The sequence below is a fragment of the Hirundo rustica genome, chromosome 4 (genome assembly GCF_015227805.2).
Source record: "Hirundo rustica isolate bHirRus1 chromosome 4, bHirRus1.pri.v3, whole genome shotgun sequence".
NCBI classification, from domain to species: domain Eukaryota; kingdom Metazoa; phylum Chordata; class Aves; order Passeriformes; family Hirundinidae; genus Hirundo; species Hirundo rustica.
Window position 1 is genome coordinate 65,732,664 of NC_053453.1, and position 23,798 is coordinate 65,756,461.

A 23,798-nucleotide genomic window follows, 5' to 3' on the forward strand; every position below is an offset into this window, starting at 1 on the left:
TAGCTGCAATTCCAGAGTCACTTCTAATGAAGTTACTTGTGGCTGTTTATTGGACGGGAATAAATTCCAACTGGCCCATATAACAAATGAAACTCAACTACAAAAATGTAATGATATTTATTCACCCAGCTGCCAGCAAACTCACATGCACTATGAGTCATTCCAGATGTGGATAAAAACAAAGTCTGTCTGTGAAAGTAACTTTCCTGATCCCGAGGAGACTTGGTTTGGGAGAGGAGCTGCGCGCTGACTTCAGCTCTACTCAGAAGAACAGGCAGGTTCTTCTGCAAAGGGGGAGGGGGAGAGGAAAAGCCATTATTTATTCCTGAAAAGAGAGGAGCTGGGAAAATAAAATAGCTACTGTACAGCTACACATACGTATTTTAAAGAGAAGGATGCTTTGGAAGACTTTGGTGCTGCTGCTGTTCTATTACAGTGCTCATGCCACTGCGACCCACAGATGGAGCAGAGGTAAGATTTCAACCTGAAAAACTATCTAAGAAAAAAAAATGTGAGTTGTAGATTTGGTCTGAAATTATATTGCATTATATGTGTGTGTATGTGTGTGTGTATATATATACACACACACACACACACACACACATATATATATATATATACATACATGGTTATAATTTTTTCCCTCCCAACTCTGGAATTTTTTTGTTCGTTAAACAGGTCAGCTAAAAATATATAGATAAATAAAAAAGACACGTGAATAAGTGCAAAAAGGTAAAATTATACATGTATTCTATTATAATAAAAATATATTCAATAGCCCAAGAACCAGAATTACATTCTTGCACTTTTTTCCCCTCTTCTTTCTAATTTTTCTCCTGCATTAACAAAAAAAAAAAAAAAAAAAAAGAAACCTTAAAGTGAAAGCCTGTGCAGTCATAGGTGGCAAAATCTGCTCTAACAGGAAGATACCTGGCAATTGTAAAGCCAAGGATGCCTAGATTGTGCAAGATGCCTGGGAATGCTGCTACCCTACCCTGACAGAGGAGCACAGATAACACAGAGAAAGTCACATGGTGTGATACCAGGCTTCAGCTGCCGATGTGACAATACACAGTCCTGACACATTTATAATTTTTTTAAGTGTGACAGCAGCATATGGAATTTTTGGGGACTATTGGACTGCATAGGAGATGCCTGCTTCAAAGCTAGTGATGATGTCCTTTCCCTTTTTTGGTTTTATTCTCTCCTCTGGTATTTGGCACTGGTTCAGTAGCTGCTGGAAGTGGAGAAAGGAAACACCTCCCAAAAGATTTCTTTGGTTCTGATATAGAGATTCACAGACATTTAAAGGAACCACAGTCTGCTAAAAAATAGAGCATTCAAATGCCTCCCTCCCTACTCCAGTCACCCATGTCTTCCTCATCATAGCTGGTACCATTCCAGTCTGCCATTTGGGTTTGGTTTTGATTTCGTAGGAGAGGGAATGGTTGAGGGAACTAATGAAGAGCCGCAGAGTCCACCTCAGGCTGCATGAATGCTTTATTTTTCCTTACAATGCTTAATTTTTCCTTTTAAAAATCACTGTTAGTGGGAGCTCACTGGCAGGGCAATATTGACCTGGGACTCACCATGGCAGGTTCTTTCCACACCTTTTTCATCAGACTCCTGGCTGATATTGCATGTGTCATTGTACCTGCAGGTACCTTACTTTTATCTTCTGGTGTAAGACAGAAAATAGCACAAATATTTGTCAAAACATCCTGTAATTTTGTAGGTAAGAATTTGTAGTTCCAGGGGTGACAAAAAAATGTGAGAAAATCAGAACTAGATCTGTATATATTAATAAAAAAACCACAGCCCCACCCTTTGGAAGAATGATGTCACTTTGCCTAAGAAATGGGGAAAAAAAAATCAAACAAAAGAAAAGGGAGTTCAATTTCAGGTAATAATCACTATGTAATTTAAAGATGTCCTTCACTTTTGCTAACATACTTATTTTAATTAAACAACGTCACAATCCTAAAAATAATTCATGAAACTATTAAGGTTCAATTTTGATCACCATGACTGTTTAAAGAAAAACATCAGAATTGTATTGTGGCTTTTGGGAAAGCAGATGTTTTTTCAAGCTGGAAGCTCTAGCACTAATTTTTGGAGACTTCAGAGGGAAGAGAAGATTCATTCAATCATCAGATTGTGATAAGGAGTTCAGTTGTCACAAATAGTGTGTGCAGGCATTTTCTGAGGAGGAAAACTGATTTCTTTTCCATATCTACTGGGACTATTCTGCTCTAAAGATGTTTTAGAGGCATGACTCCTTCAGCAATAGGTACTTCAGTGAACCTCCACTCCCTCGAACTGTGTGTCAACCCAACCAAATCTGCAGTATCTTGACAGGGTCCAAGCACTCTCTTAATTTTTGAATTGTTTAGAAACCTAAGATAAAATCTGAGTACTGAGAATGGCACATTCTTTTGCACACTCAGAGCTCTTCCCTCCCTCCACAAATGACAACTGAGTCTTGTTAAGGTTAAACCTCAGTCATTTAAGTCTTATCCAAGTCCTGATTTGAGTTTTGCAATGAAAAGGCAAATACAGATCAGCATCTGGTCTGACGGAAATGAAAGACAGATCTGTGTATCATCTCCATGTTGACTTGTCATCCAGTTTGTTTACAAAACAGTAGGGCAAAGGTCTTGCTTTAATTGACAGCAGTTGTTGTTTGCAGTAGAAACGAGCAGTCAATACTGAATGCAACAGTGTCTGGCTTTGACCATTTTTCCACTGTTAAACGCTGGGCAGCCTGGGATCCCCAGCCCTGGCAACCAATCATTCAAGCTTTGGCTCAAAAAAACCTCAGACATGAGAAAAGATGAACACTCGTGCTGGCTGGTGACTGGGAGCTCCCGACTGCTGCCTCCCCTTTCCCTTTGCTTGGAAGCATCAGTGAGTGGGGAAAAAAAACAAAAGCATTTCTGGCAGGAAAACAGAGGGCTTTATTCACTCCTTTTTCTTTTTAAACTGCCTCAGCCCTTTGCATTAAAAATCTCACACACACTCCTCAGCCTGCCTCTACTGAGCCGTGGACATGGGTCCAGAAGTCACAGGCAAAACATATTCCCTAGGATGGATGTGTTTAAAATAACAGAGAAAAGATCCTGAGTTATGATGAAATAATTTTCTTGTCAGCACCTCAAGTTTTCTTGAGCCTTTTGTAGGCTTAGCTGCATGGAAGTATCCTCTCAGATTATGTGAAACTCCTCTCTAGGGAAAAAAAGGTAATGAAAAAAAGGTAATTAAAAGTCTCTACTGACTAAGTATTATTCCCTTTGCAAAGGCAGAGGTGAGGTGATATAAATTCTTCAAGTTCCAAATAAGAATTCTAGATCTTAAGAGATGTTTCTTCTGAAGAAACCAAGGAACAAATCCACAAATCCTGGGTTTCAACAACAAAAATAAGGGGGAAAAAAAAATTCAACACCTTCCATGCAGCTATGGCAACCAGTGTCACTGCTTTCCAGCAAATTTTGAAGAGTACCAATCCACTGGAGAGCAGAAACCAGCCTTATGAGCATTGCAAGAGTTCAGGAGTTGCCTGTTCCCTGAGGAGAAACCCTAAGGCAATCTTTATTAGCACATCTCAGCTGCCTGGTGTTTATTTGCTGTAAAGGCTGCCTGATTCTAATAAATGGGACACACAAACAGTAGCATTCTTGCTCTGTGTTTACTCAGGGAGGGAAGATGCAGATTTCTCATGGTAGTGGCTTTTAGACACTGCAGAGGCAGCTGCAAGGATAAGTTCACCCCTCAGTGGAGGATGGAAAAGGACGTGTTAAAAGGCACAAAATAAGAAGGTAGAATGCTTTTCACTCATCAATAGCAAAAGTATGTATCAGCACCACAGAGGATTCATGCTTTTGGGGAGTTTTGGACCTCAAAGGCAGCATTACAGTTCCATCCAAATTTATCTGGTCCACGTGCATTATTTTCTACCCAATCTCTAGAGGCAGGTGAAAGTCAAATGGCTGTTTGAGAGCACCAGGGGAACAGTCTGCTCTCCTTACAGGTTTTCTGCAGAAGGAATTGCTTGAAAGAACAGGAACTCCATCCTCCTTGATTTTCCCACAACATTGCTAACTCTTAGCATTTGCTCTCATGTGGTGGGAGCTGTTTGTGGCTCTGATGGAGCAGCTGCTGCCTGAGCAACTTTTGCCCGCTATTTCTGCTTGTGGACTTAGCTGGAGCAGTCTGGCAGCTCTCCAGTGCCAGGAGAGGAAAGACTGTGTAGAAGAGAAAGAGAGATTGGCTGTTGCTAGAAAGACAGCCAGTAGTTTTGTAAGGAAGCACTGTTTGCTGTATTCTGATCTCTGCTGTGTGTGCAAAGACCGAGTGCCTCAGAAATTAGAGCATGCCCTTTATCCCACGTCCTTTTCATCTTATTTCCCTCTCTTCCCTGCTGCATCTCACATGGCATCCCTAAAGCCAGGCACTCCCTGCTTAAGCAACTTCTGGGATTCCACCACGGACTGCAACTCTTGTTTTGGCTTGGAGAGCATGAGCAAAGGGAATGTGGCCTGAGCACAGCCTGTAATTGCAACACAAATGGTCAAATGCATATACATTTATGTAGCCAGTGGTCCTTCAGTAAACTAGCTTATGGTCTAGGTCATTTGGTATGTGACAAGGTTTCCAAAGATCTGGTCCAAGCATAAAAAGAAGTTACGCTGTTAGCTGGACCAGCTACCAGCAATTTTTAAATTGTAACATCAATCCAACTTTCTTTAATTTCTATACAGACATTATTATCCAGTTCTTAAAATATGCAGTGCAAATGAAAAATATGAAATGCTATGAAACAGCACCAACTCTGTCTAAGCCTGGCTGTGTAAAGAACATTATTTCTTATGAGGAAAATGCAATATTTCCCTTTTCTCTGGCTCTCGTGCTCACTTGGAAAAGTGCCTCAATTGCCCCAACTTCCCTGCTTGTTGGGCCTATTCCAGCAACCTCACTGGAGCTGCAAAAGGGGTGACTGATCTGCTGCAGAGGGTTTTCTCACCCACCCAGAGTCTGTTCCAGGAATCCACCCAGTTCCTGGGAATGCATGTTTGTGGGCTGGAGTCTCCTGATGCAAATTATTTCTGCACCAAATATTGCAACTCTGTCTGTAAGGAGATGAAGGCATCTCCCAAAGAAGGTCTGGAAAGGAATCAGTTATTAGTAAAGCTGATTGGTGTTGCAAAGGTAGCTGGACTATCATAGCCTCTAAATGGATTTTAACCAGGGTAGGATAAATATCCACTAAGGTAGGGCTGTGACTGTAATCAAACTCCATTCTAGCATGTCCTGATTCCCCAAATGCTCCTTTAGGGCCAGACTGAATTAATTTAACCTGCATGGCGGATGATCCCCAAATCAGAATTCACAGTGGATACCTGAACCTGAGAGACATGCAAAGGATGCTTAAAAAAAAATCAAAGTTTCTAGTCTTTTCTAGGGCAAAGATGCTAAACTCTGATGAGATCAGAAGGAAGAATATGGAAGTGTTCGCATTTTAGTTTAGATCACAGATGAATTTGTACTCCATAAAAGCAGTCATGCTGTTAGGAAGGAAGGATCTAAGTGATTCTGGGACTTTATTCACCACAGGAAGCAGCCAAAAAAATGGCTACAGCTTACAGCTCACACAGTAAAAATTAAAAAAGAGAGAGGAACTAGACAATTTTGAGGAAACCTGAGTAAACAACAAGAGGAAAACACATGAATTAAAGCTGTTTTCTCTTTGATATATCCTAGACCAAATGAGATCTATTTGCTGAGGGTGGCACCTGTAGAATCTTCCTGGTGATCCATCCCAGTACTGAGGACTGGCAAGTCAGTTAGACATTTGCTGTCACTTTGGTCCTCTTCTTCAGAATTCCTGCACGCTGCAGTGTCACATCTATCTGCCCCAGTTCCAGGACAGGAGCTGTCCCGGGATCTGGATCAGTTGGCACAAAGGTCCCCCTGCCCCAGCCAAAGCTCATCCGGGAAGCATCTCCTGCCCTTTAAGCCCCTCCAGCCATCTCACTGCTCTTAGTGCCTGCTGATCAGCCTGTGCTCCCTTCCATAGGTGAGGCAGCTCTGTGATGAGTGAAATAACTCATGCAACGACTGTAAAACACTGAGAGTCCCCTCCTGGTTACCTTTTACACAGCTGCTGGGCCCAGACACCTCAATGGCACCTGGCATTATGCAAGCACACAAAATAAAAATAAGCTGTCCTTCTCCAGAGAACTTGCAGTGTAGTTAGGAGAGGAAATACTAGCATTCTTTTTTGTCATGAGGCACAGAATCATTAAAACCCTTGCCCCAAATCTCTTCAGGATGGCTGTGTGTGTGCGTTTAGTCCTGTGTATTGTTAATAGCTGTGATTTTTTTTTTTTTTTTTTTTTTTTTCCCCTAAATTCTGCTTCTGAAGCATAAAGCGCTTTTTCTTGTTTTCCCGGGGTAGATCGTGCCAAATTCAGCGGGAGTGTAATGATTTCTCAGGCAGAAAGGAATCCTGTCAGAAGCACTGAATAGTACAATCTAATTGAAAGGGAAGTCAGCAGGCCTTAATGAACATCATCGGGCTGCAGAGGCTCAGATGGTGACAGGCAAGATGTAAATTGCTGAGGTAAAGAACTGAGTGGGGCAGCAATTAACTCTGCACACCATGCCTGTGCCCGGGTTCAAGGCAGGGCAGGACCCACAGGACAAGCCCAGGGTGCTTTAGGAGAAAATGGTGATTGCCCATGGGCACAGCCAGGGCTCTGTGCCTGTCCCTGCTCCCCAGTGGCTCTGCTGAGGGGAGCTGACTCCATCCAACGTGCAGAGAAGCCAGCTGGGTACATGGACCTGGCTGCAGCAAAACAGGGAGCTCTGTGAGTGTCTTGGTTTGAAGGGGACAAACCTGCAACTTGGGGTGGGTGGGGAGGGAATTCTACAGGAGACTTAACCCTCAACACTGCCCTTGCTTTAACTTCAAAAGCACCTCAATGTGCAAACCAGAATGACAAAGGTCAACGGTAGTTCTTCTGCTCACAGGAGTGAGGCCACAATGCATCATCTGGAATTTTGTTTCCTTGCTTTTTTAAAATCCTCCAGCCCAAATCAGTTATTTGTTATTTAAAGGGCTTTTCAGCCAAACGGCACTGGCAGGGGTGAAGAGGATGCAGGTCAGCTGTGCAGAGAGCTGATACTGGGAAGCAGAGGGGGAAGTGTATCAAAGTATCAATAAATGGAAAAAAATAAGGCAACTTAAGAATAAGTTGCAAATAAGAGTTGTTGTTTAATATAAACAAAAAACCCTAAGGGGACTGTCATCTATGGAGTTTTCTCTCTAACTGGAAGGAAAGAAAATCAAGGCAGGGATCCTGTATGTCTCTGTTTTGCCCATCTCTCATTACACCCAAATCCTGTTTAATTTGGGCATTGCTATGGCAGCTTTATGATATATCCCCTACAACATGCTCATTCAGAGACATTAAACCAGCTCAAATCTGCACCACAAGCTGTGGTGTTCCCATGCCTACTGAGTGACCAAGCCTCAGCCAGCAACTCCCCTCACCCGCCCTGAGATGCTCCAGGCTGCAGCAATAACCTGTCTGCACTCCTCTCTCTACCACAGTGCTTGTTACAGCACAGCCACTGAGGCTGGAGGCTGAGAACGTGAGGGGGAGAGAAGCAAAGTTAAATAAGCTCCACTACTCCCAGTTTCCACAAACATTCCTTTCCTCTGGTGAAAGCATATGTGAGGCCCTTCCTGGCCCAGTGTGCTGGTTAGGTCTGGCAGCCCCCCAGTTCCCCTGAGAGCAGCCTGCATACCACTCGTCCTCTGGAAATTCCTCCCTGGCCACAGGGAAACAGGTCACCAGCCAGGAGCCAGGCTCCAAACCACTGAGTCTCCCTCTGCCCAGGAGGAGCCAGGTGGGTAGCTGAAAAAAGATGCTGAGAAAGGGAAAAATAAGTTGTTCAGTGCTCAGAGGTTATTTGGGAGGAAATGGGGCAGCGGGGGGACAGTGCTGTGCTTCGGTCTCACACTGGGGACCCAAATTCACAAAGTCTGCAAAGCCTGCCTGGCCCCCTCACCCCGTGGCAGGGCAGGGGGGAAGCAGAGCACTTCAAATAGGTTCTGCCTAATTGTAAAGAGAGTAAACTGTACTGGACTGGATGTGGATATCTACTCCAAGCCAGAACATCAGGATTTAATCATCTCCATCCATTTGGCAGGTGGTGGTGTGCCACAAAAGGTCTTGATGCTCCTAATCTCTTCTCTGTCTTGGGAAGAGTAGAGACTTTCCAGTCTGGCAGGGATAATTTGAGCCACAAAGAGGGAGACAAAGGCAAAAGACAGATATGCTGAGAAAGAACAGGGAAAAAGCTGAGGTAAAAATGAAAATGGTATGAAGGAGAGGAAAAACGAAGGTAAAGGAAAGGTGCAGAGAGAGAGAAAATGTATTAATAAGGGTGGGAAGTATTAAAGTGCACCACATCACGATTAGAGTAGCATTGCCTCCCTTGTCAGCACAGTGTGCATCCATTGGAGCCCACACTTCAGCAGATGCCCATCTGTCACAGCTGGCCTTCATCTCACCCATCTGCCTCTTAGGCTCTTGGAATGGTTGCTTTTTCCTGGAGCTGGCTCTGCCCTTTTCTCATGTGAGCAAGACTCAGGTTTACTCCTAGTCCCCAACAGCCTCTTATCCTACAAGGATATTGAGAGCTTCTAGTCTGGGCAATTGACCTCCAGTTGCTGTATAAAAATTAAAGTTACTGCTACTGAATCATCAGTGTGCCAGGATTTCTTCACTTTTTTAAACCCCTCCCTTTGACCTTCTACACTATGCAGGTATGCAAAAAGGCTCTTGCCACTGCCCAAGAAACAGCCTGTTTTATTCCACAGAAGCTGCAAGAATCTTGCAGTCTTACAGGATTATCGAGCTACAGCATTTCCCATTAACATCAGTCTTAAGAAACAGCACCACAACTGCACAAGTCCCTGTATCTCCCTATCAGTCCCTAGAGGAATGGATCAAGTTTTGAAAGCCCTCAGTTTCCTCTCTGGTTTTCATAATGCTCACAGCCATGACATTAGTTTTTGTTTATGCTTGGCTCTGAAGAAACACCAAGTGTTTATTGAATTTATTTATTAAGTACAGATTTTATGTCTCAGGGAACTGTTCATGTTTTTATACTCTTTTTAAAATAAAATACATTTAAAACATGCTTAATTTTTTATTTACTGTAATTATTCATGGCTTGGCACTGAACAAACTCCATTTCCAGTCAAACACTACTCGTGGACCTCCTAATATAGCACAGCATGTGTTGACTGAAACCATCCATTTTTCATAGTTGCAGCAACTTCTGTTTTCTGGGATTACCATGCCAATTTGGCAGAAACATTTGGAAGGTAATAGTCTAATGATAAAAATATATACACTACTTGTTCCGTTGCTCTCTACGGCCAGTTTGTTTTGTTTTGTTTTGTTTTTTTAATAAACAGAACTCAAAGGGGCTGTCCTACCCTGACTTGTACTTAGCAAACATAAAGCTCAGTTGGGCCCTCACGAAGAAATGAGGATAGAAAAGTATCCAAAGATTTTTCCCCACTGGACTCTCCTATAGCAGGAATCAGATGCAGTCAGCAAAAATCAGATCCATCAGCCCCAGTTTGGCCCAAGTGGCAGGGGACACAGTGTGTCTGCCTTGTTGGGCTCTCCAGCAGAAGGAAGATGATGATGTGGCTCTGTTGATACACAGGACATCTGGGAAAAGCCAGGGGGAAATGAATGGGCAGCACAGAATCTGATCTCTCCCTCAAACCATCCTACTGCTCTGAGGGAAGACAGCAGCCACTTGGCTGAGGCATGGGCACTACTGCATTTTAGGGATGGAGGGAATCCTGCAGGAGGGCAGAGGAGCAGGATGGAGATGTTTAGCAGTGGGACTGAGAGAGATGGGGCAGGCACACAGACTGGGGAGCAGTGTTGCCATGGTGCTGCATTTTCCATGTTCACAGCAGGGAAGTGTTGTGGGCTTCAGCTGATGAAGTCTGGTTTTGAAGAATCTGCCTGGTAAATACCTAAGGGTTAGGGACACCGTGACAAATTGTACTTCCTAGAAAGACACTCCTTTTCTAGCCAGAAGCCGTATTTTGGGAGCAGGCTGCTGGACAATTGCTGGGAATTTCTGGATACCCTTCAAACCCTGAATGACTAACTGCCTGTGCTATAGCCCATCAATCCATCATACACCCAGTTATGTCAGCCCCACTCCCCGTGCGTGCTGCTCACAGCCAGTGTGGTCCAGCCAAAGTGAATGCCAGAGCTGAAAAACATGTGCACTTAGATCCTCCAAAGGAACATAGAGGGACTCTGAAGTAAAATATCACCATCAAGGTAAAGAGCTCAGTTTCTACTTGCACAAATTTGGCAGTGTAACCAAATTGCCACATGTCTTAAATACTCCCTTTCTATTTTCATGATCAAAGATAAAAATGTGTGTCATGCCCAGTTGGATTTTCACACCCCTCTGTGATGCTCCCCCTGGAGCTTTTACCTCATGGTTAAATTCATGCTACCAACCAAGATGCAAGCTGTCAGAGAAGCAGATATATCATCCCTGATTCCTCTGCATGTGAATGCTGCTGGACCTGAGGCTGGAGCTCATCTCCCCCTGGATGTCTGCCCACTGAGGTAGAAAAGAGTGCCAGTCCTTCTCATTGTAATTCCATCTGGGAGCAACAGCTGGAACATCATGTGGTTTACTGAGCTGTGTTCAAAGCCCAATGCATTTCCCTATGGGTGCTTTTGCTGACAAATTAACGTATGTGTTATCTAGACAAAGTTATAAATCACCTTCTGAGCGTTCCTTTCACAACAAATCGGCGTGCTCATGGCAGCCTGTCTCTGCAACCCAACCAATGGTTAACAGCTACTAAGCCAAGGAACTCCGCCATGACAACCTAGTTTTAATTCTTCTTCATCCATCCTTAATCCTTGGCACTCAGAGGTCAAAGCAGAACTTAAAGATTACTGGGGCTAGCATTTCGAATTATAAATAAGGAGACAAGTAGTCCCTGCCTTACTAAATGTCAGCCTGCCCCTACAAAAGACTACTGTGTTCCAGTATCTCAGACAATGATTACCCTAACTTGACAAGAAGAAATCATATGAAGATGATGTAAGATGGGTATCAATCACACACTCATATCCAGGTGGTGCCTATAAGCTCACCTGGCAGATCACCACCACTAGCAAGCTGAAGAAGATCTGCCATGCAGATAAATCACACGCTGAAGTCCAGCTTTGGCAAGGGATGATTCTGTAGGCCAAAGCAACGGACAGCAGACTGACCAGAAGATTTTTCTCTAGCAAGATATAACCCAAACGCCAGCAAAACCTTTCTAAGTAAGCGCATTTCATTATGCAAACTTCTGAGACTCTGAACTAGTAAGAAATCACAAATGTAGGAAACAACAGGATGAGATTTACAATGAGTATCACAGCATCTTATTTAAAGTGCTTCTCCACAGTAATAATGCCTTCACACAGTCCTCACACACAGAGTTAAACCAAGGAACTGACTCCCAGCTGGTTTCAGTCAGCAGCATGCTAGAGGGTTCCATTGGAAATCAGGCCTTCCTCCCCTTCTCTAAATTTATTCACCTTAAATTTAGAAGATGAGGTCATTTTTTTCCTTAAGAATTTGCTTGCATTATTTTCCTATAAGCCAAAGTCTATTTTACAAGTTCAGCTGAAATGGCTCCAGAAGGGGGTGAACATTAAGAAAGAGGAGCACTGAATCAAATACATGTGACAAATTGGCAGGGTTCTCTTTGGCTGGGAGCCACAGGGAGATGGCACCTGTAGGGACAAGAACTGCAGCAGTGAAAGAGGTTGAGAAAGGTCTTGAATTTCCATCAACTGCAGGCACAGCTGTCAGCATTTTGTGCCTTTCAGGTCTCTCTCCTTCGGAAACAGGATACTTGGCTTATTCTGTTTGCTATAAGATTTCTGTAACCCTGACTCTATCTTTCTTGTCTCCTCTGTGATCCCAGGTGTGCCTTTCACTGTACTGGGTTCTCTGTGACCTGCGTCACAGGGCTGGCGGTGCCAGCTCAGGTCATCTGAAGATCTCACCCACCACGTCCAGCAGCCTTTAACAATTTGCAACATTCCAAGTTTTGGCAAGGCTTTCTGTATTTAATGACGAATGCAGTTGTACGTCAGTCTCAGCATTATTTCAGCAGATCTTGAAACCTGAAAGATCTAGAAATAGCCAGGTTTTGGGAGACTTTGGAATAACAATGAAGATTGGAAAAATGTCAGCTTTGTAAAATGGAAATCCCATATGTGCGTTTGTGAAATGGGGGATGCCAACTATGAACCCAACCCATTTTATATTCATCCTTTTTATTTCTGTGCTATGTTTATCCAATATTACAAATCCTGTCTTGGCCCAACATCGCATCTGTACACACTGAAATCCACTGATCAGATTTAGTGAAGGATTATATTTGAGATTCACTAATATTTCAACCTTATTTCCGCAGAGATGCAGACATGCACGTAGGTGTGTACTTGACAGAACAGATGCTGTTCTGATGTTCGGAGTGCTGATGCTCACTCTTTTCTCCAGGAGAAACATGTTTGCCCTGACTCTCACCCAGGGATACAGCCCAGCTTTCCATCCTTCATGATCTGCTCATGTAGCAAAGCAGCTGTACCAGTCCAGCTGTACCAGTTCAGAGGCAAACCCAAATCCATCTTCAGGTCTTGAGTCCCTTTCTCAGACTTCTTATCTTTATTGACACTTGTCAAATCATACAATGGTTTTAAAAGCCATTGCCTCCAAAAATAACACATTTCTTTACAAAAAGGACCCACTATCCCCATTCTTTTTGTTTACTGGGCAAGGCTGATTTATACTCTTTCTCATACAGCACACATTCGTGTCATTAAGAAAACCCCAGCAGGTGCACTGACATTTGGAGCTCAGTGAACAGCTGGAAAGGCAGCTGGGGTTTCCCTGCTTTTGAAAAGCAAGTGAAATCCCAGAGCAGAGGAAGCAGAAAACTGGTATTAATGTATTCACTTCCTAACAATTTATTTCAATTTGGATGGGGATCTGAAGGAAAAGGGAAGACATTTCTTGTTGTTTCTAATTGGGAGTGAGAACAAATGGTCAATGTAATGTTTATTCCTCCTCAGTTCTGTGCTGTGATACTCATATTTAGTGAGGATGAGGAGTACCTTGCTGTTTCATGTGTGTGAGCAGTTCATACATGAATAAAATAATAATAGTTAGTAATCAGATCAGAGACTGCTCCTAGACCCACTGTCAGACACTTGAATTTATTTGCCAGTTGAAACCATTCACAGACAGCTTAAGTGAATAATTCCAGGATCCCTGGCATTTCTGAGCTATCATGTGATCATGAAATAAAATTTCATACTACTCCCTGCTAGGTCTGTGGTCCAAACTGGACCTTTGATTATTTTTTCTTCATCCAGTCTGAGGGAAAAAAAAAAAAAAAATTACAAATTCTTTCTGCCAGTTGAATTTCCTCAGTTGAAAAACTCAGTGGGGCGTAAGCATAGAAGGGGAAGAAGTGTTTGGCAGCTAGTGGTCCTGCAGCCACCCTCACCTCTAGCAGGAGCAACGACTACCCTTGTTGAGGTGGCCATCAACAACAAAAAATAATAAAATAAAAAAATAAAAATAACAATAAAGGCTCTTGTCCATCTGGTGGTTAGATCAAGGGTGTGAAGGCATGAGGAAGGGCTTCTGCTTTTCCTCCCAGGGCTGATTTCCATCCTTAGGTCATCTGAGGACTTGAATCACCACCAGATACACTAAGAACAGTCAGAGCACAACTGCGCCGGGACTTTCTCACACGTAGAAATGCTGCTGGCGTAACAGATGTGTTGTGAAGTGATACAGCTAAAAACTACCACTGTTGTTTTTTTGGGGGGTTTTTTTTGTTCGCTTTCCCCTTCATCCCCCAGGCAGATTCCGGCCTAGCTGCCTGCGCGGCCGCACGAAGCGGCGTCGGCACAAAGGCAAGGAGGGAGCGCCGGGCAGGAGCTGCGCCTTGCAGCTGGAGCTGCCTCAGGTCAGGCTCAGCAAAACCCTCGCCGAGCAGCCACCTTTGCCTGCCAAGACACAAAGGAAACCCAGCCGTTCTTAACTACCGAGTGAATGCCTTTTCTCCGTGCCCGGGCACCCGGCTCCGCGGAGGTACATCCCTGGGAGGTGCGGCGAGCCGTGAGCCCACCCCTCTGGGCTCTGCGGCGTCGGTATAAAAAGGGCACAGGACGGGGGAGGGCGATTCGGTGTTGGAGGGCAGAGCAGCCGCAGCACTCTGCTCTGATAGAGCTGCTGTAGCTCTGTCTTTTCCTGTGAAGCAGAGCTCTGATTTCCTCTGCTCCCTCTCCACTGCTCAGCTGCTTCATTCTGCTCCTCGTGTTTTCTTCCCCACAGCTCAGCACCAAAACACACACGCCCTGCTGTATTTCTTCCTTCCTGCCCTCACTCACTCCCTTCTCTCTGCCTCCTGGGAGAAACGGAAATTGTTGTTGTATCCCGTCACTTGTTCATGTGTAAGAAACTATTTCAAATGTGTTTAATTAGGACTGCTTGGTGTTTTTCTCTTGGATCAGGACCATTGTGAGCAACCCATATAGGGAAGGAGAGGTGGCGCTTCAGTGACGACAGGAGTACAAAGTACTGCTCCATTTCCCTACTCTGCCTGAAATTAACTGCGTTGCCACAATTATTTATTGCTGTCCTGGTTTGGGACAAATTTGGGAGAAAACCCCTGAATAGGATCCCTCTAAGGAAGCAAACCCACGTGGCCCCTCCCTCCAACCGGTCCGGTAAAAAAAAAAACCCTTTGGAGAAAAGTGGAAAAAACTATTTTACTAAACAAATGAAGTGCATACAAGTATAAAGAATGAATAGTATGAAACAATAAAACCTCTCCTTCTGGAGTGAGATGGCAAATTGAGAAAGTCCTTGCCGTGGCTGTAGCTCGGCTCTCTCTCAGCCTCTCCTCAGTCCCTGTCTCTCCGGCGCTGCTGGAAAATGCCGAGGTCCAGGCCCCGGTGGGCCGCAGGTGCAGCCCCCAGTGCTCCCCTGGGTTTTCAGTCCAGAGCAGGTTTAAACAGTTCCAAGAAAAAGGAAAAAAAACAGTCCAGGGAAATTCTCTGCCCTAGCTAGCTGAAACTAACTAAAAGCAAAACAAGATCTCTGTCCTGCAGTCTCTCCAAGCCTCCGCCGAACACGCTGTCCGCAGCAGAATGTGGAGGAGTCAGGCAGTTTTCTCAAAACAAACTCCGCGCTTCTCCTTGCTCTTAGAACCAGTCTTAAAGGCACAGGACTCAATGTACAGCACAAACAGAACAGACGACTGGGGATAGAGGCATCATAAAGTTACCCTAGGACAATTGCCTATGCATTAAACCTGTGGAGCAGGGTTGATATTTCTTTCCTTTATGGATGCCCTTCACTTACACAGTTTTGCCATGGTCTGTCCCTGGTTTGTGGTAATATAGCAGCAAACTGAAGGATAGGAAAACAATATATTTCACTTCTTCTTTCCTTCAGTTTCTCTGGGTGCATTTTTTCTCTTCACACTTTCTGCTGCGACTTTACTCCAGCATGTTGAAGGCCACTTTTGGCTGTCTGGAATGTTTTATTATAAGCATAAATAATTCCAGGTGGGGACCCCTCCTTATCACGCCAAGGGAAGAGTAAATAACACAGTATACATTGTTTCAGCCCGGGAACAGGTGAAAGTGCTGCATAATGGAAATTCCATATAAGGGAATAAATTCTCAGACCAATTTAGTTGGTCAGCTCTAGTGATATCTTTGAAACCATTTCATTTAAGTCACAAATGTAAATATCCTCCACCTCTCACAAACACAGGCTCAGCTAACCATTTTCTTCTCTGCCAATATCAATTTCTGCCAAGCATAATGGTTTTTTGGTCTTTCAGACACACCTTTAAATTTCTTGTTCGTGCCAAGTAGCTAGGCAAGCTATTATCGCTCTAGCTTTTTTGTATGGGAACTCTGTTGCACATTAATCTCACACATCTCAGGCCATTTATGAAGTTTATGTAGGAATGGGTTCTGTTTTATGCAACTGAGACACCCTTTTGGAATGTGTTTGTTTCCCAAAAAGGAGATAAATTAGTAAAAACTAACTTACTTTGAAATTGATAATGTGTTGCACTATGGAATTGAATGCAATCTGCTATTAATTTAAAGTGTTTTAAACTGATTTTTTCCTAACAGTATTGCCTGTTGACAACTTTTGTAGGGAGATCTACTTCCTACATCCTTATTGACAAACTTTTCAAGACAAAGGTTTTCTTTTCCTTCAACTTTTTTTTTTTTTTTTTTTTTTTTTTTTTTTTTTAATAACTAAAGATGATGCTAATGTCCATTCTCACTTTAGTCAACAGTCAGAAATTATGCTTAGACTTAGGAGCTGGTAGCAAGGATATGAACTGAGAGCAAAAAGAGGGACAGTCTCTTGGTAGCTGCTTTCAAACATGTGCTAATTCATGTTGTTTCATAATCAAAATGTTCTCTCCATCTCACTACTGTGTTCTCCTAAGGGCCATTGGACTTTAATCCCCCAGTGATGGAGTTTTAAAGGTATCAAAGTTGGAGTGTAAAAGTCCTTGCACTGCACTTGTTGTCATAGAAGCTACTTATGTGACTAACTGGAAATCCAGACACAAGTTTCAGATGCTAAGCTGTAGCATTGCAGCGTTTTTTTTCTTGTCTTTCTAGGATTTTGTGTGTGTTTCCCTTATTTTACTGTCCTTATTCTTCCTCCAAATCCCCAGTCTGTCAATTTCTCCTGCACTGGGACAAAGTGTTCAATGATTTCTAATTTAGCAGTTTTGATAGAGAAAGGCAAAAAGGGAGCATAGCCAAAGCTCATGTTCTGCCCTGGCAACAACTGCAGGCCAGGACAGTACAAATAGCTTACAGATGGTGAAGATGCATTCTTCTGGGAATGAGCCAAGCACAGGACAAGGAGAAAAAAATGCATAAAATATATTAATCCTTTAATAATCCTACCCTTTTTGTGATTTACATTACCACTTTCACTGCCTGACACACCGGTCATAGGTTAACATCCCCCAGTCCTGGTATAAGTGATGCTTTTGGCACCACTGCAGAACGGTAAAGACAAGTATTTTCAAGGGTATTTCCCTGGTAGCCTGAGGCAGCAAATAGCGAATAGGGAATTGCTACTCCAGCAATGAAGCAACTCAGCATGGACCCACCAAAGTGTCATTAGCCAGAAATAAAATTATTTATGTATAAAAGATACTTCTAGTCTGGGTGCAAGCCCTCAGAAGTAAGGCTGTTAAAGAGAAACATGAAACAAAGCTTTTTTCAAGGGAATACAAACTTTGACACTTGTGTTGCCCTCTCTTCTGCCCAACGTGGTCAAGGAGAGTTCAAACCTATGCTTCCCCCAAAGAGTTATAGAATCGTCCAGACAGAACGAGCCAGGCTGGAAGGGAGCACAGTGGATTACCTGCTCCCACCTGCCTGCTCAAGCAGGGCCATGCCAGAGCACATGGCACAGGATTGCATTCAGACAATTCTTAAATATCTCCAGTGTGGGAGATTCCACAACCCCTCTGGACAATCTGCTCCATTGTGCAGTCGCCCACAGAGTAAAGAATCCTCTTGTGAGCATTTCAGGCATGTGTCCTAAAATTCAAAACAACAGCTTCTAGGAACTGCCCAGCAGTCTCTGCAACAAAACAGATTCAGTCAGCCTGGACCAACCATCATTTTTTGCATGGCAATAATTATGATGGCAAAAGTATCTGCCCATACAATCATTTTGTGGACTGCGCTGAGTTTGTTCTCTTTGGCAAAAACTTGAATCCCTCTTGAAGAATCAAATCCTTCTTGTTCCTCTGTTCCTCCTGTCCTTCATGAAAGGTGTCTTTCTGAAGCAATGAGATAAGTCTTTTCCATGCCTCAGACGGCAATCAAAATAATTTCTTGTGAGTCATAACCCCAATTAAATGCCTGAGGGCCCCGGAGAGCTGTACTTGCTTTGGAGCAATGGTCTGCACAGGTCCCAAATAGTGCTCCATACCATTTCATAGGGGAAGAAAAGGGCATTGATGATGCTCCTGCAGCTATGCTCTGTGCTTATTGAGCAAACACATCACAGGAAGCAACTGGGAAATAATGAACAGATGCATGAACTGGAAAGCAAAACTAAACATCTGTACCTTCACCAATCAAATTGCCGGGAAAACCTGGGAGAGGATCACAAATATTTACCACACGGCTAATGAAGTGCAGACGATTCTGGCAGAATCTCTTAAGAGAGATGAAAACATCTTTAAAATGAGGCTATTGTCAGCCTCGGATGTGATGTTATGTTTAAACCATAAAGATGCATCAGCTAAGTAGATAGAAGCAGGTCAATGAGTTGGCAAACATGGCTTTCTTTTTGTCTAAGAGCCTGGGTAATCTTGAAGGAGAGCGGAATTGAGTCAACAGAGCTGTAGGAGACTGGATGGGCTCCTGCTGCAAGCAGAAAATAGAGACTTTTCTGCCAGTTTTGATGGGCGCTTTTAACCACGCTTAGCAGGAGATGTGTGGGCTGCCTGAAAACTTCAGGCAGAGGCAGTGGTGCACTCCAGGGCACAGGATGAGGCTGTGTGGGGTCAGGCAGGGAGGCTTGGAGGTGGTGGCTGTGCTCAGATACCCTGCTCCCTCTGATCCACTTCCAGACCTGAGCCCTGAGCAGGGAGCAAGAGAACTCCCAGGGCCCCTCTGGAGAGGGGATTTGGAAGAGGATGAGTGTGGCAGTAAACAGATATATAATAGAAAATGTTTTCAGTAAGGATAATGAAAAGCTTATTTTTCCTAATTTGTCTCTGCATATCATCAGTTTTTGTTATGTGCCCTTAGGATAGAAGTACCCATATCTACATTGGAGATGTCTTAACACATACGTAAGAGAAATAAAACAATAAATCAATAGAAGACCTTCCACTGGCTTCAGAGTTTGCTGGGCTGAGCCTTCTCTGTCAATACTAATGGGGGATCTCTGCTGCTTAGATGTTCATGGCTACTGCCATTGAAATGAATTGGCTGCAACATCAACATAAAATCATGCATGTCACTCTGCATCTCCAATTGCTTCATAGCTTTATAGAGAAGTCCCATGGGAAAGAAATTAGTAAAAAGTTCTAAACTCTTCTACTGTTCTTTGTTGTCCCAAGACAACTCATGTCACAGATGGAAGTAAATGCAGGAAGAAGTAAAAGTCAGCAAAAAGTTTCAAGTGGAATTTGCAATCATTAAATGCAGAAACTGACTTTCTATATCAGCTTTTGTGCTTAACTGACATGTGTGTTAAGTCAGTACAATGAAAATCAGAGTACTTGCTCTAAATGTGCATACAGACTTGGAGGAACTCGTGAATTCATGGAGAGGACTGTGGAGGGAGTGAAGGTGGAAGGATTTGACTACTAAGCAGGAAGAAAAAATAAGGGAAGGGCTGAATAAAATGCAGCTCAGGAAAATCAGATAACCATGACAGATACAAACGAGCTGTGAAAGACTTTCTGAGTAGAGTCTCTAGCAACTGTAACAAATTTTAATATGTTTTGGGAACGAGATAATGACACAAGGGAGTCAATGCTACAGAGGCTGGCATGCTTCTGATACGCATAAAAATCCCTTCAGACAGAGCAGCCCAAGCCCTTGTCCCTTTGAATCTCCTAGCAAACTCCTTCTTTCTGTGGTGTTACCTGGGACTCAGCAAGTGGGCCAGTACTGGATCGATGGTATGACATTCATTTTTGTGTGAGTCCTTTGCTAAGGCATTTCTGGATGAGTGGTGCCACGGGCTGAAGCTGGTGGCTCCCAGCTCAGCCCCACAGTGGGAATCTCTGCTTGGATTGAAAGATAAAAGCAATCGGTGTAATGACAAGGAGCATGACAGCACTGAAGCAAAACGCCACAGAAACTTTTCCTTGGCTCAGGGGATATTTGAGATGTAAATTATCTGCATGTGTAGAGGTACTCCATGCTCTGATGCTGTTTTCACCAAAAGGGCATATAAAAGCTAAAAAGAGATGAAAATGAATAGTCATCATTACGGACTGGATTTCTGCCAGCTGCTAAGTAATTAGAGTTTTAATTGCCCGATAATAAAAGTTTTAATTACTTAGCAATTAGGGCTTGAAGTTTCAAGTGCTTCACACAAACTCAGTTGCATTCTTGAATTGTCAAGCTTGAAGAATGGAGTAGCTCCAGTGTGCCTCAGCAAAACTCTGAGCAAGAGAGAGAAACACCAGGGATGAAGCAGCTATGCCTGAAACCCATCCTAAATGCTGTATCTACCTACAGTACATTTACTGCAATGCAACAAAATATTTTACCTCTTTCCTAGCTAATTTAAGGCCAACATACCCTTTGTTGTGTCAAGCATTAATTGCTTCATACCTAGCATTATCATGATTAATATCTCATATGCTGGATAATAAAGGTCCTGAGGCTCTGGTTTCTCTATTCTTGCTTTGCTAGAATTTAAATATCATTAGCAAACCAAACTATAACCACATCAGCTGTTGCCAATGGTGCAAGAAGCAGGGCTGCATTTAGGGTACAGAGCCTGGAAGAAACTGCATATTTATAATCTGCTTGGGTAACCCCAAAGAGTCAAGTTGTCTGATGAACCATGTAGTCAGAGAGTTGGGACATTTTTTCCATAAAATAATTACAGAATTACAGTTGCTCCAACTTTTTTTTTTTTTTTTTTTTTTTTAAATGCCCAAGAGAGAGACCTTTAAATTATGTTTAGGTTATCTACAGGCAGCATGCAAAATCCATCACAAAAACTTTGGCAAAACCAGACAAAATTGATTTTGTAAAAGTGTTTCATGGGAAAAAATCTGGTAGAGGAAGGGTGGGCTGAAAATTTCCAGAAATTCAAAGTAGGCTGCATGTTCTATTACATGTTGCTCATTAAAAAAAATCTAAAAAATCTTAATTTTGACAGGAGAATCATAATGCCTTTCAAAATGTGGGGAATTTGTTTCCTTTTTTTCATGGTATCCAAATTTATCTATTGGTAAAGAGAGTTAAAATTGAGAAGTGAAATTTACGGGAAACATACCAACAGTCTCATAAGCACAAGTTAAAAAAACCCTTCCTAGTCCTGAATATGAGAAAAAATCCAACAAATTCAAATCATGATTACCCAAACATCAAAATCTAAATAATATACAAATAATAACATAAAGATAAAACACTAAAGAGAGGTCTTCCCTTCTGCTCTGAAAGTAATTTAGACGTTTTAACACTACATGGATGGTTAGTAACCTGGTTAATAACTCAAAGCATTTAGGTCTTCTCTAAAGCAGCATCAGATGTTTTCTATACCCTGGACTGTCCAGGTCATTGATTCCACAACTGCTCTACTTCACTGGGGTGCTGAGTTCAGGGACTGTACATATGTTTTATGTCTCATTTCCCTGAGATGATGTCTGTACTGCACTTCACAGTGGTGAATGCATACCCAATGGTAGCAGGCTCTGTTTTTTCCAGTTATGACACTGTAAAGTATTTAAGTCACACTAAGCTGGGGTTCACCTCACTGGGTGTAGCTGTCTTTTCTAAGCTGGTAACAGGCTCGGTGAAGAGACACAGACATTTGGGTGAGGCACTCCTTCCAAGTGTAAATGCCCAGGACAGATGAACTGATTTCTCTCTGGTGGATCTGTCTCTAATAAATAAGGGCAGATCAACTTTTAGATAATTGAAACCAAGAGAAATTAGACTCTTAGCAGCATGAGAGTAGAAGAATGGACAAAAAACAAAACCAACAAAACAAACAAAAAAAAAAAAAAAAAAACCAAAAAAAAAACCCAAAAAAAAAAAAAAAAAAAAAAAGAGTAGATTTTGTTGATTATCAGTACTGTTTTCCTCTTTCAGATCCAGGAAAAGGACTTGTATTTCAGACAATGTAATGCTGCAGTTATCATTATTTCTTTCACATCATCTAAGGCTGCAACTCAGAGTCCCAGGCTTGGATAAAAACAAAGCACCCTGTGTTAGGAACCCTATGGATGCAGGAGAAACAGTTGACCTCCATCTCTGGTAGATCAGGATCAAAGCAGTCCTTGACACACATTTCATTTACAGTGAAAATGCCACACTGTACAGTAAGACTTTCCAAGAGGGAGTTTTTTACTTGGCTCTACTATTGAAAAGTGCTTCTTCTTGTCTGTGTTTGGCACCTTATAGAACCTCTCTTTTCCCATTATTATTTTCCAGCTATGCTTTTCCCAGCTGCTCAGCGATTCAAGAGGTCCTCAGCTGCCTTCTTCAACCCAGTGTTACAAAACTCGCTGGAAGATGTGGTCCTGCTTTATGAGGTTCAGTATTCCAATGTTAAGCCTTAAGCAGGACTGGGGGTACTGTCCATAGTGGGGTTATCCATTACCTGGCTTTGTGTCACTTTTATTCATCCCAGGAATAAACCCGTGGCTGTGTGATAGTTTACCAGAAGGGTGGGAACACATAGAAATTTTCTGGTCTTCCCCACCTCCAGACAGTCCAACTGTCTCCATTTGACAAAAAATTAAAGGTCCCAGGACATATTGTTAATTCACATGTACTCTGTCCGGAGTCTCTTGGAGAAAATAAATAGCTTTCTGTGTTCTGATTTTGCACCAGTTTCTTTTAGCTGAGCTTGACATTGACAAAGGTCAGAGGATCTCCATCAAAGACGAGGAGCTGGCTTCCCTGAGGAAAGCTGCTGAGTTCAACACCATCTGCAATGAGATTATCCCCAAGAGCATCACAGAGATCCGCAGGCTGAGCAGCAGGCTGTCGTCCTACCCCAGGGTCCTCAAGAAAGAAGACTTTGAAAGGACAGTGCTGACCATGGTCTACACGGCCTACAGAGCCGCTCAGGCCCAGGGGCACCAGAAAGACACTTGGGCTGAATCCTTTGTCAATCTTTACAAAGCCCTGAAGAACGATTTGATGCTCCCCTACAGCAAACAGCCCTCGTAGTGGAAGGGGAGCAGCAGCTCAGCCGCCTGCCCTGGCTGATCAAGGACACAACGTTGCACGGCCAACACTTTGCTCTCTAGAAGAGTTTAATAGTGCTTCAAGAAAGATTGTTCGTTTTCTGGCTCCCTCTTGTGGAATCCGCTTTCTAGCTCCATGCTAAATGGTGAAAAACGTCTTCAGTCCTGAGAATTCGGTTTTTGTGCTGGCTTGGAGGCACATTCTGTGACAGGAAAAGAAGAGAGTTTGGTGTACACCCAGGCAGACCCTTATTTCCGGCAAACCCTTGATTCATCCTTTGGGTTTCCTATAAGCAATACATAAATATGCTGTGCTTGTGCTCACATGCTGGTGTGTACGTGCTGGAGAGTGCTGCTTTCCTAGCTGGGGAAACAAGTTCATGTTTTGGCTGGCCAGTAAGAGAATATTACACAGAGATGAAGGCCCACTGTAAAAGGATGAGGTTTCATAACTGTCAGCCTTCAGAAATTATGCCACATATTATTCATTCCAAATGCTTTCATAAATAAGCACCCTCTGATTCACTTCATTTGGCTGAGGCAGTGTTTAATTGCAATAACATTTGCACAAGACAAAGGGCATTGTGAAGACCAGCAGCAAACAATGCCTGTGAACGTATTCCCCGCTTCCTGGAACTGTCCTCCCAAAAAGTCTGCAATGATTCTTTCATTATTTGCACATGACTTTGCTTCTGCTGCTTGT

At 43.0% G+C, this 23,798-nt stretch overlaps 1 protein-coding gene across 1 annotated transcript; it reads left to right on the forward strand.

Annotated features, from left to right (window-relative positions):
• The first annotated feature begins 295 nt into the window (after positions 1-295).
• FAM180A (family with sequence similarity 180 member A) lies at positions 296-23,148 on the forward strand. Its single transcript, XM_040063085.1, has 3 exons — positions 296-471; positions 22,335-22,435; positions 22,737-23,148. The coding sequence occupies exons 1-3, from the start codon at positions 396-398 to the stop codon at positions 23,076-23,078; spliced, it is 519 nt and encodes a 172-aa protein (XP_039919019.1). The 5' UTR covers positions 296-395; the 3' UTR covers positions 23,079-23,148.
• Positions 23,149-23,798: the final 650 nt, after the last annotated feature.

Bases quoted from the DNA above. Each gene is read 5' to 3' on its own strand.
- FAM180A (XM_040063085.1), top strand. From the start codon at position 396: ATGCTTTGGAAGACTTTGGTGCTGCTGCTGTTCTATTACAGTGCTCAT. The intron at 472-22,334 runs GTAAGATTTCAA...ATTATTTTCCAG, and splicing joins GACCCACAGATGGAGCAGAG to CTATGCTTTTCCCAGCTGCT. The intron at 22,436-22,736 runs GTTCAGTATTCC...ATTTTGCACCAG, and splicing joins ATGTGGTCCTGCTTTATGAG to TTTCTTTTAGCTGAGCTTGA.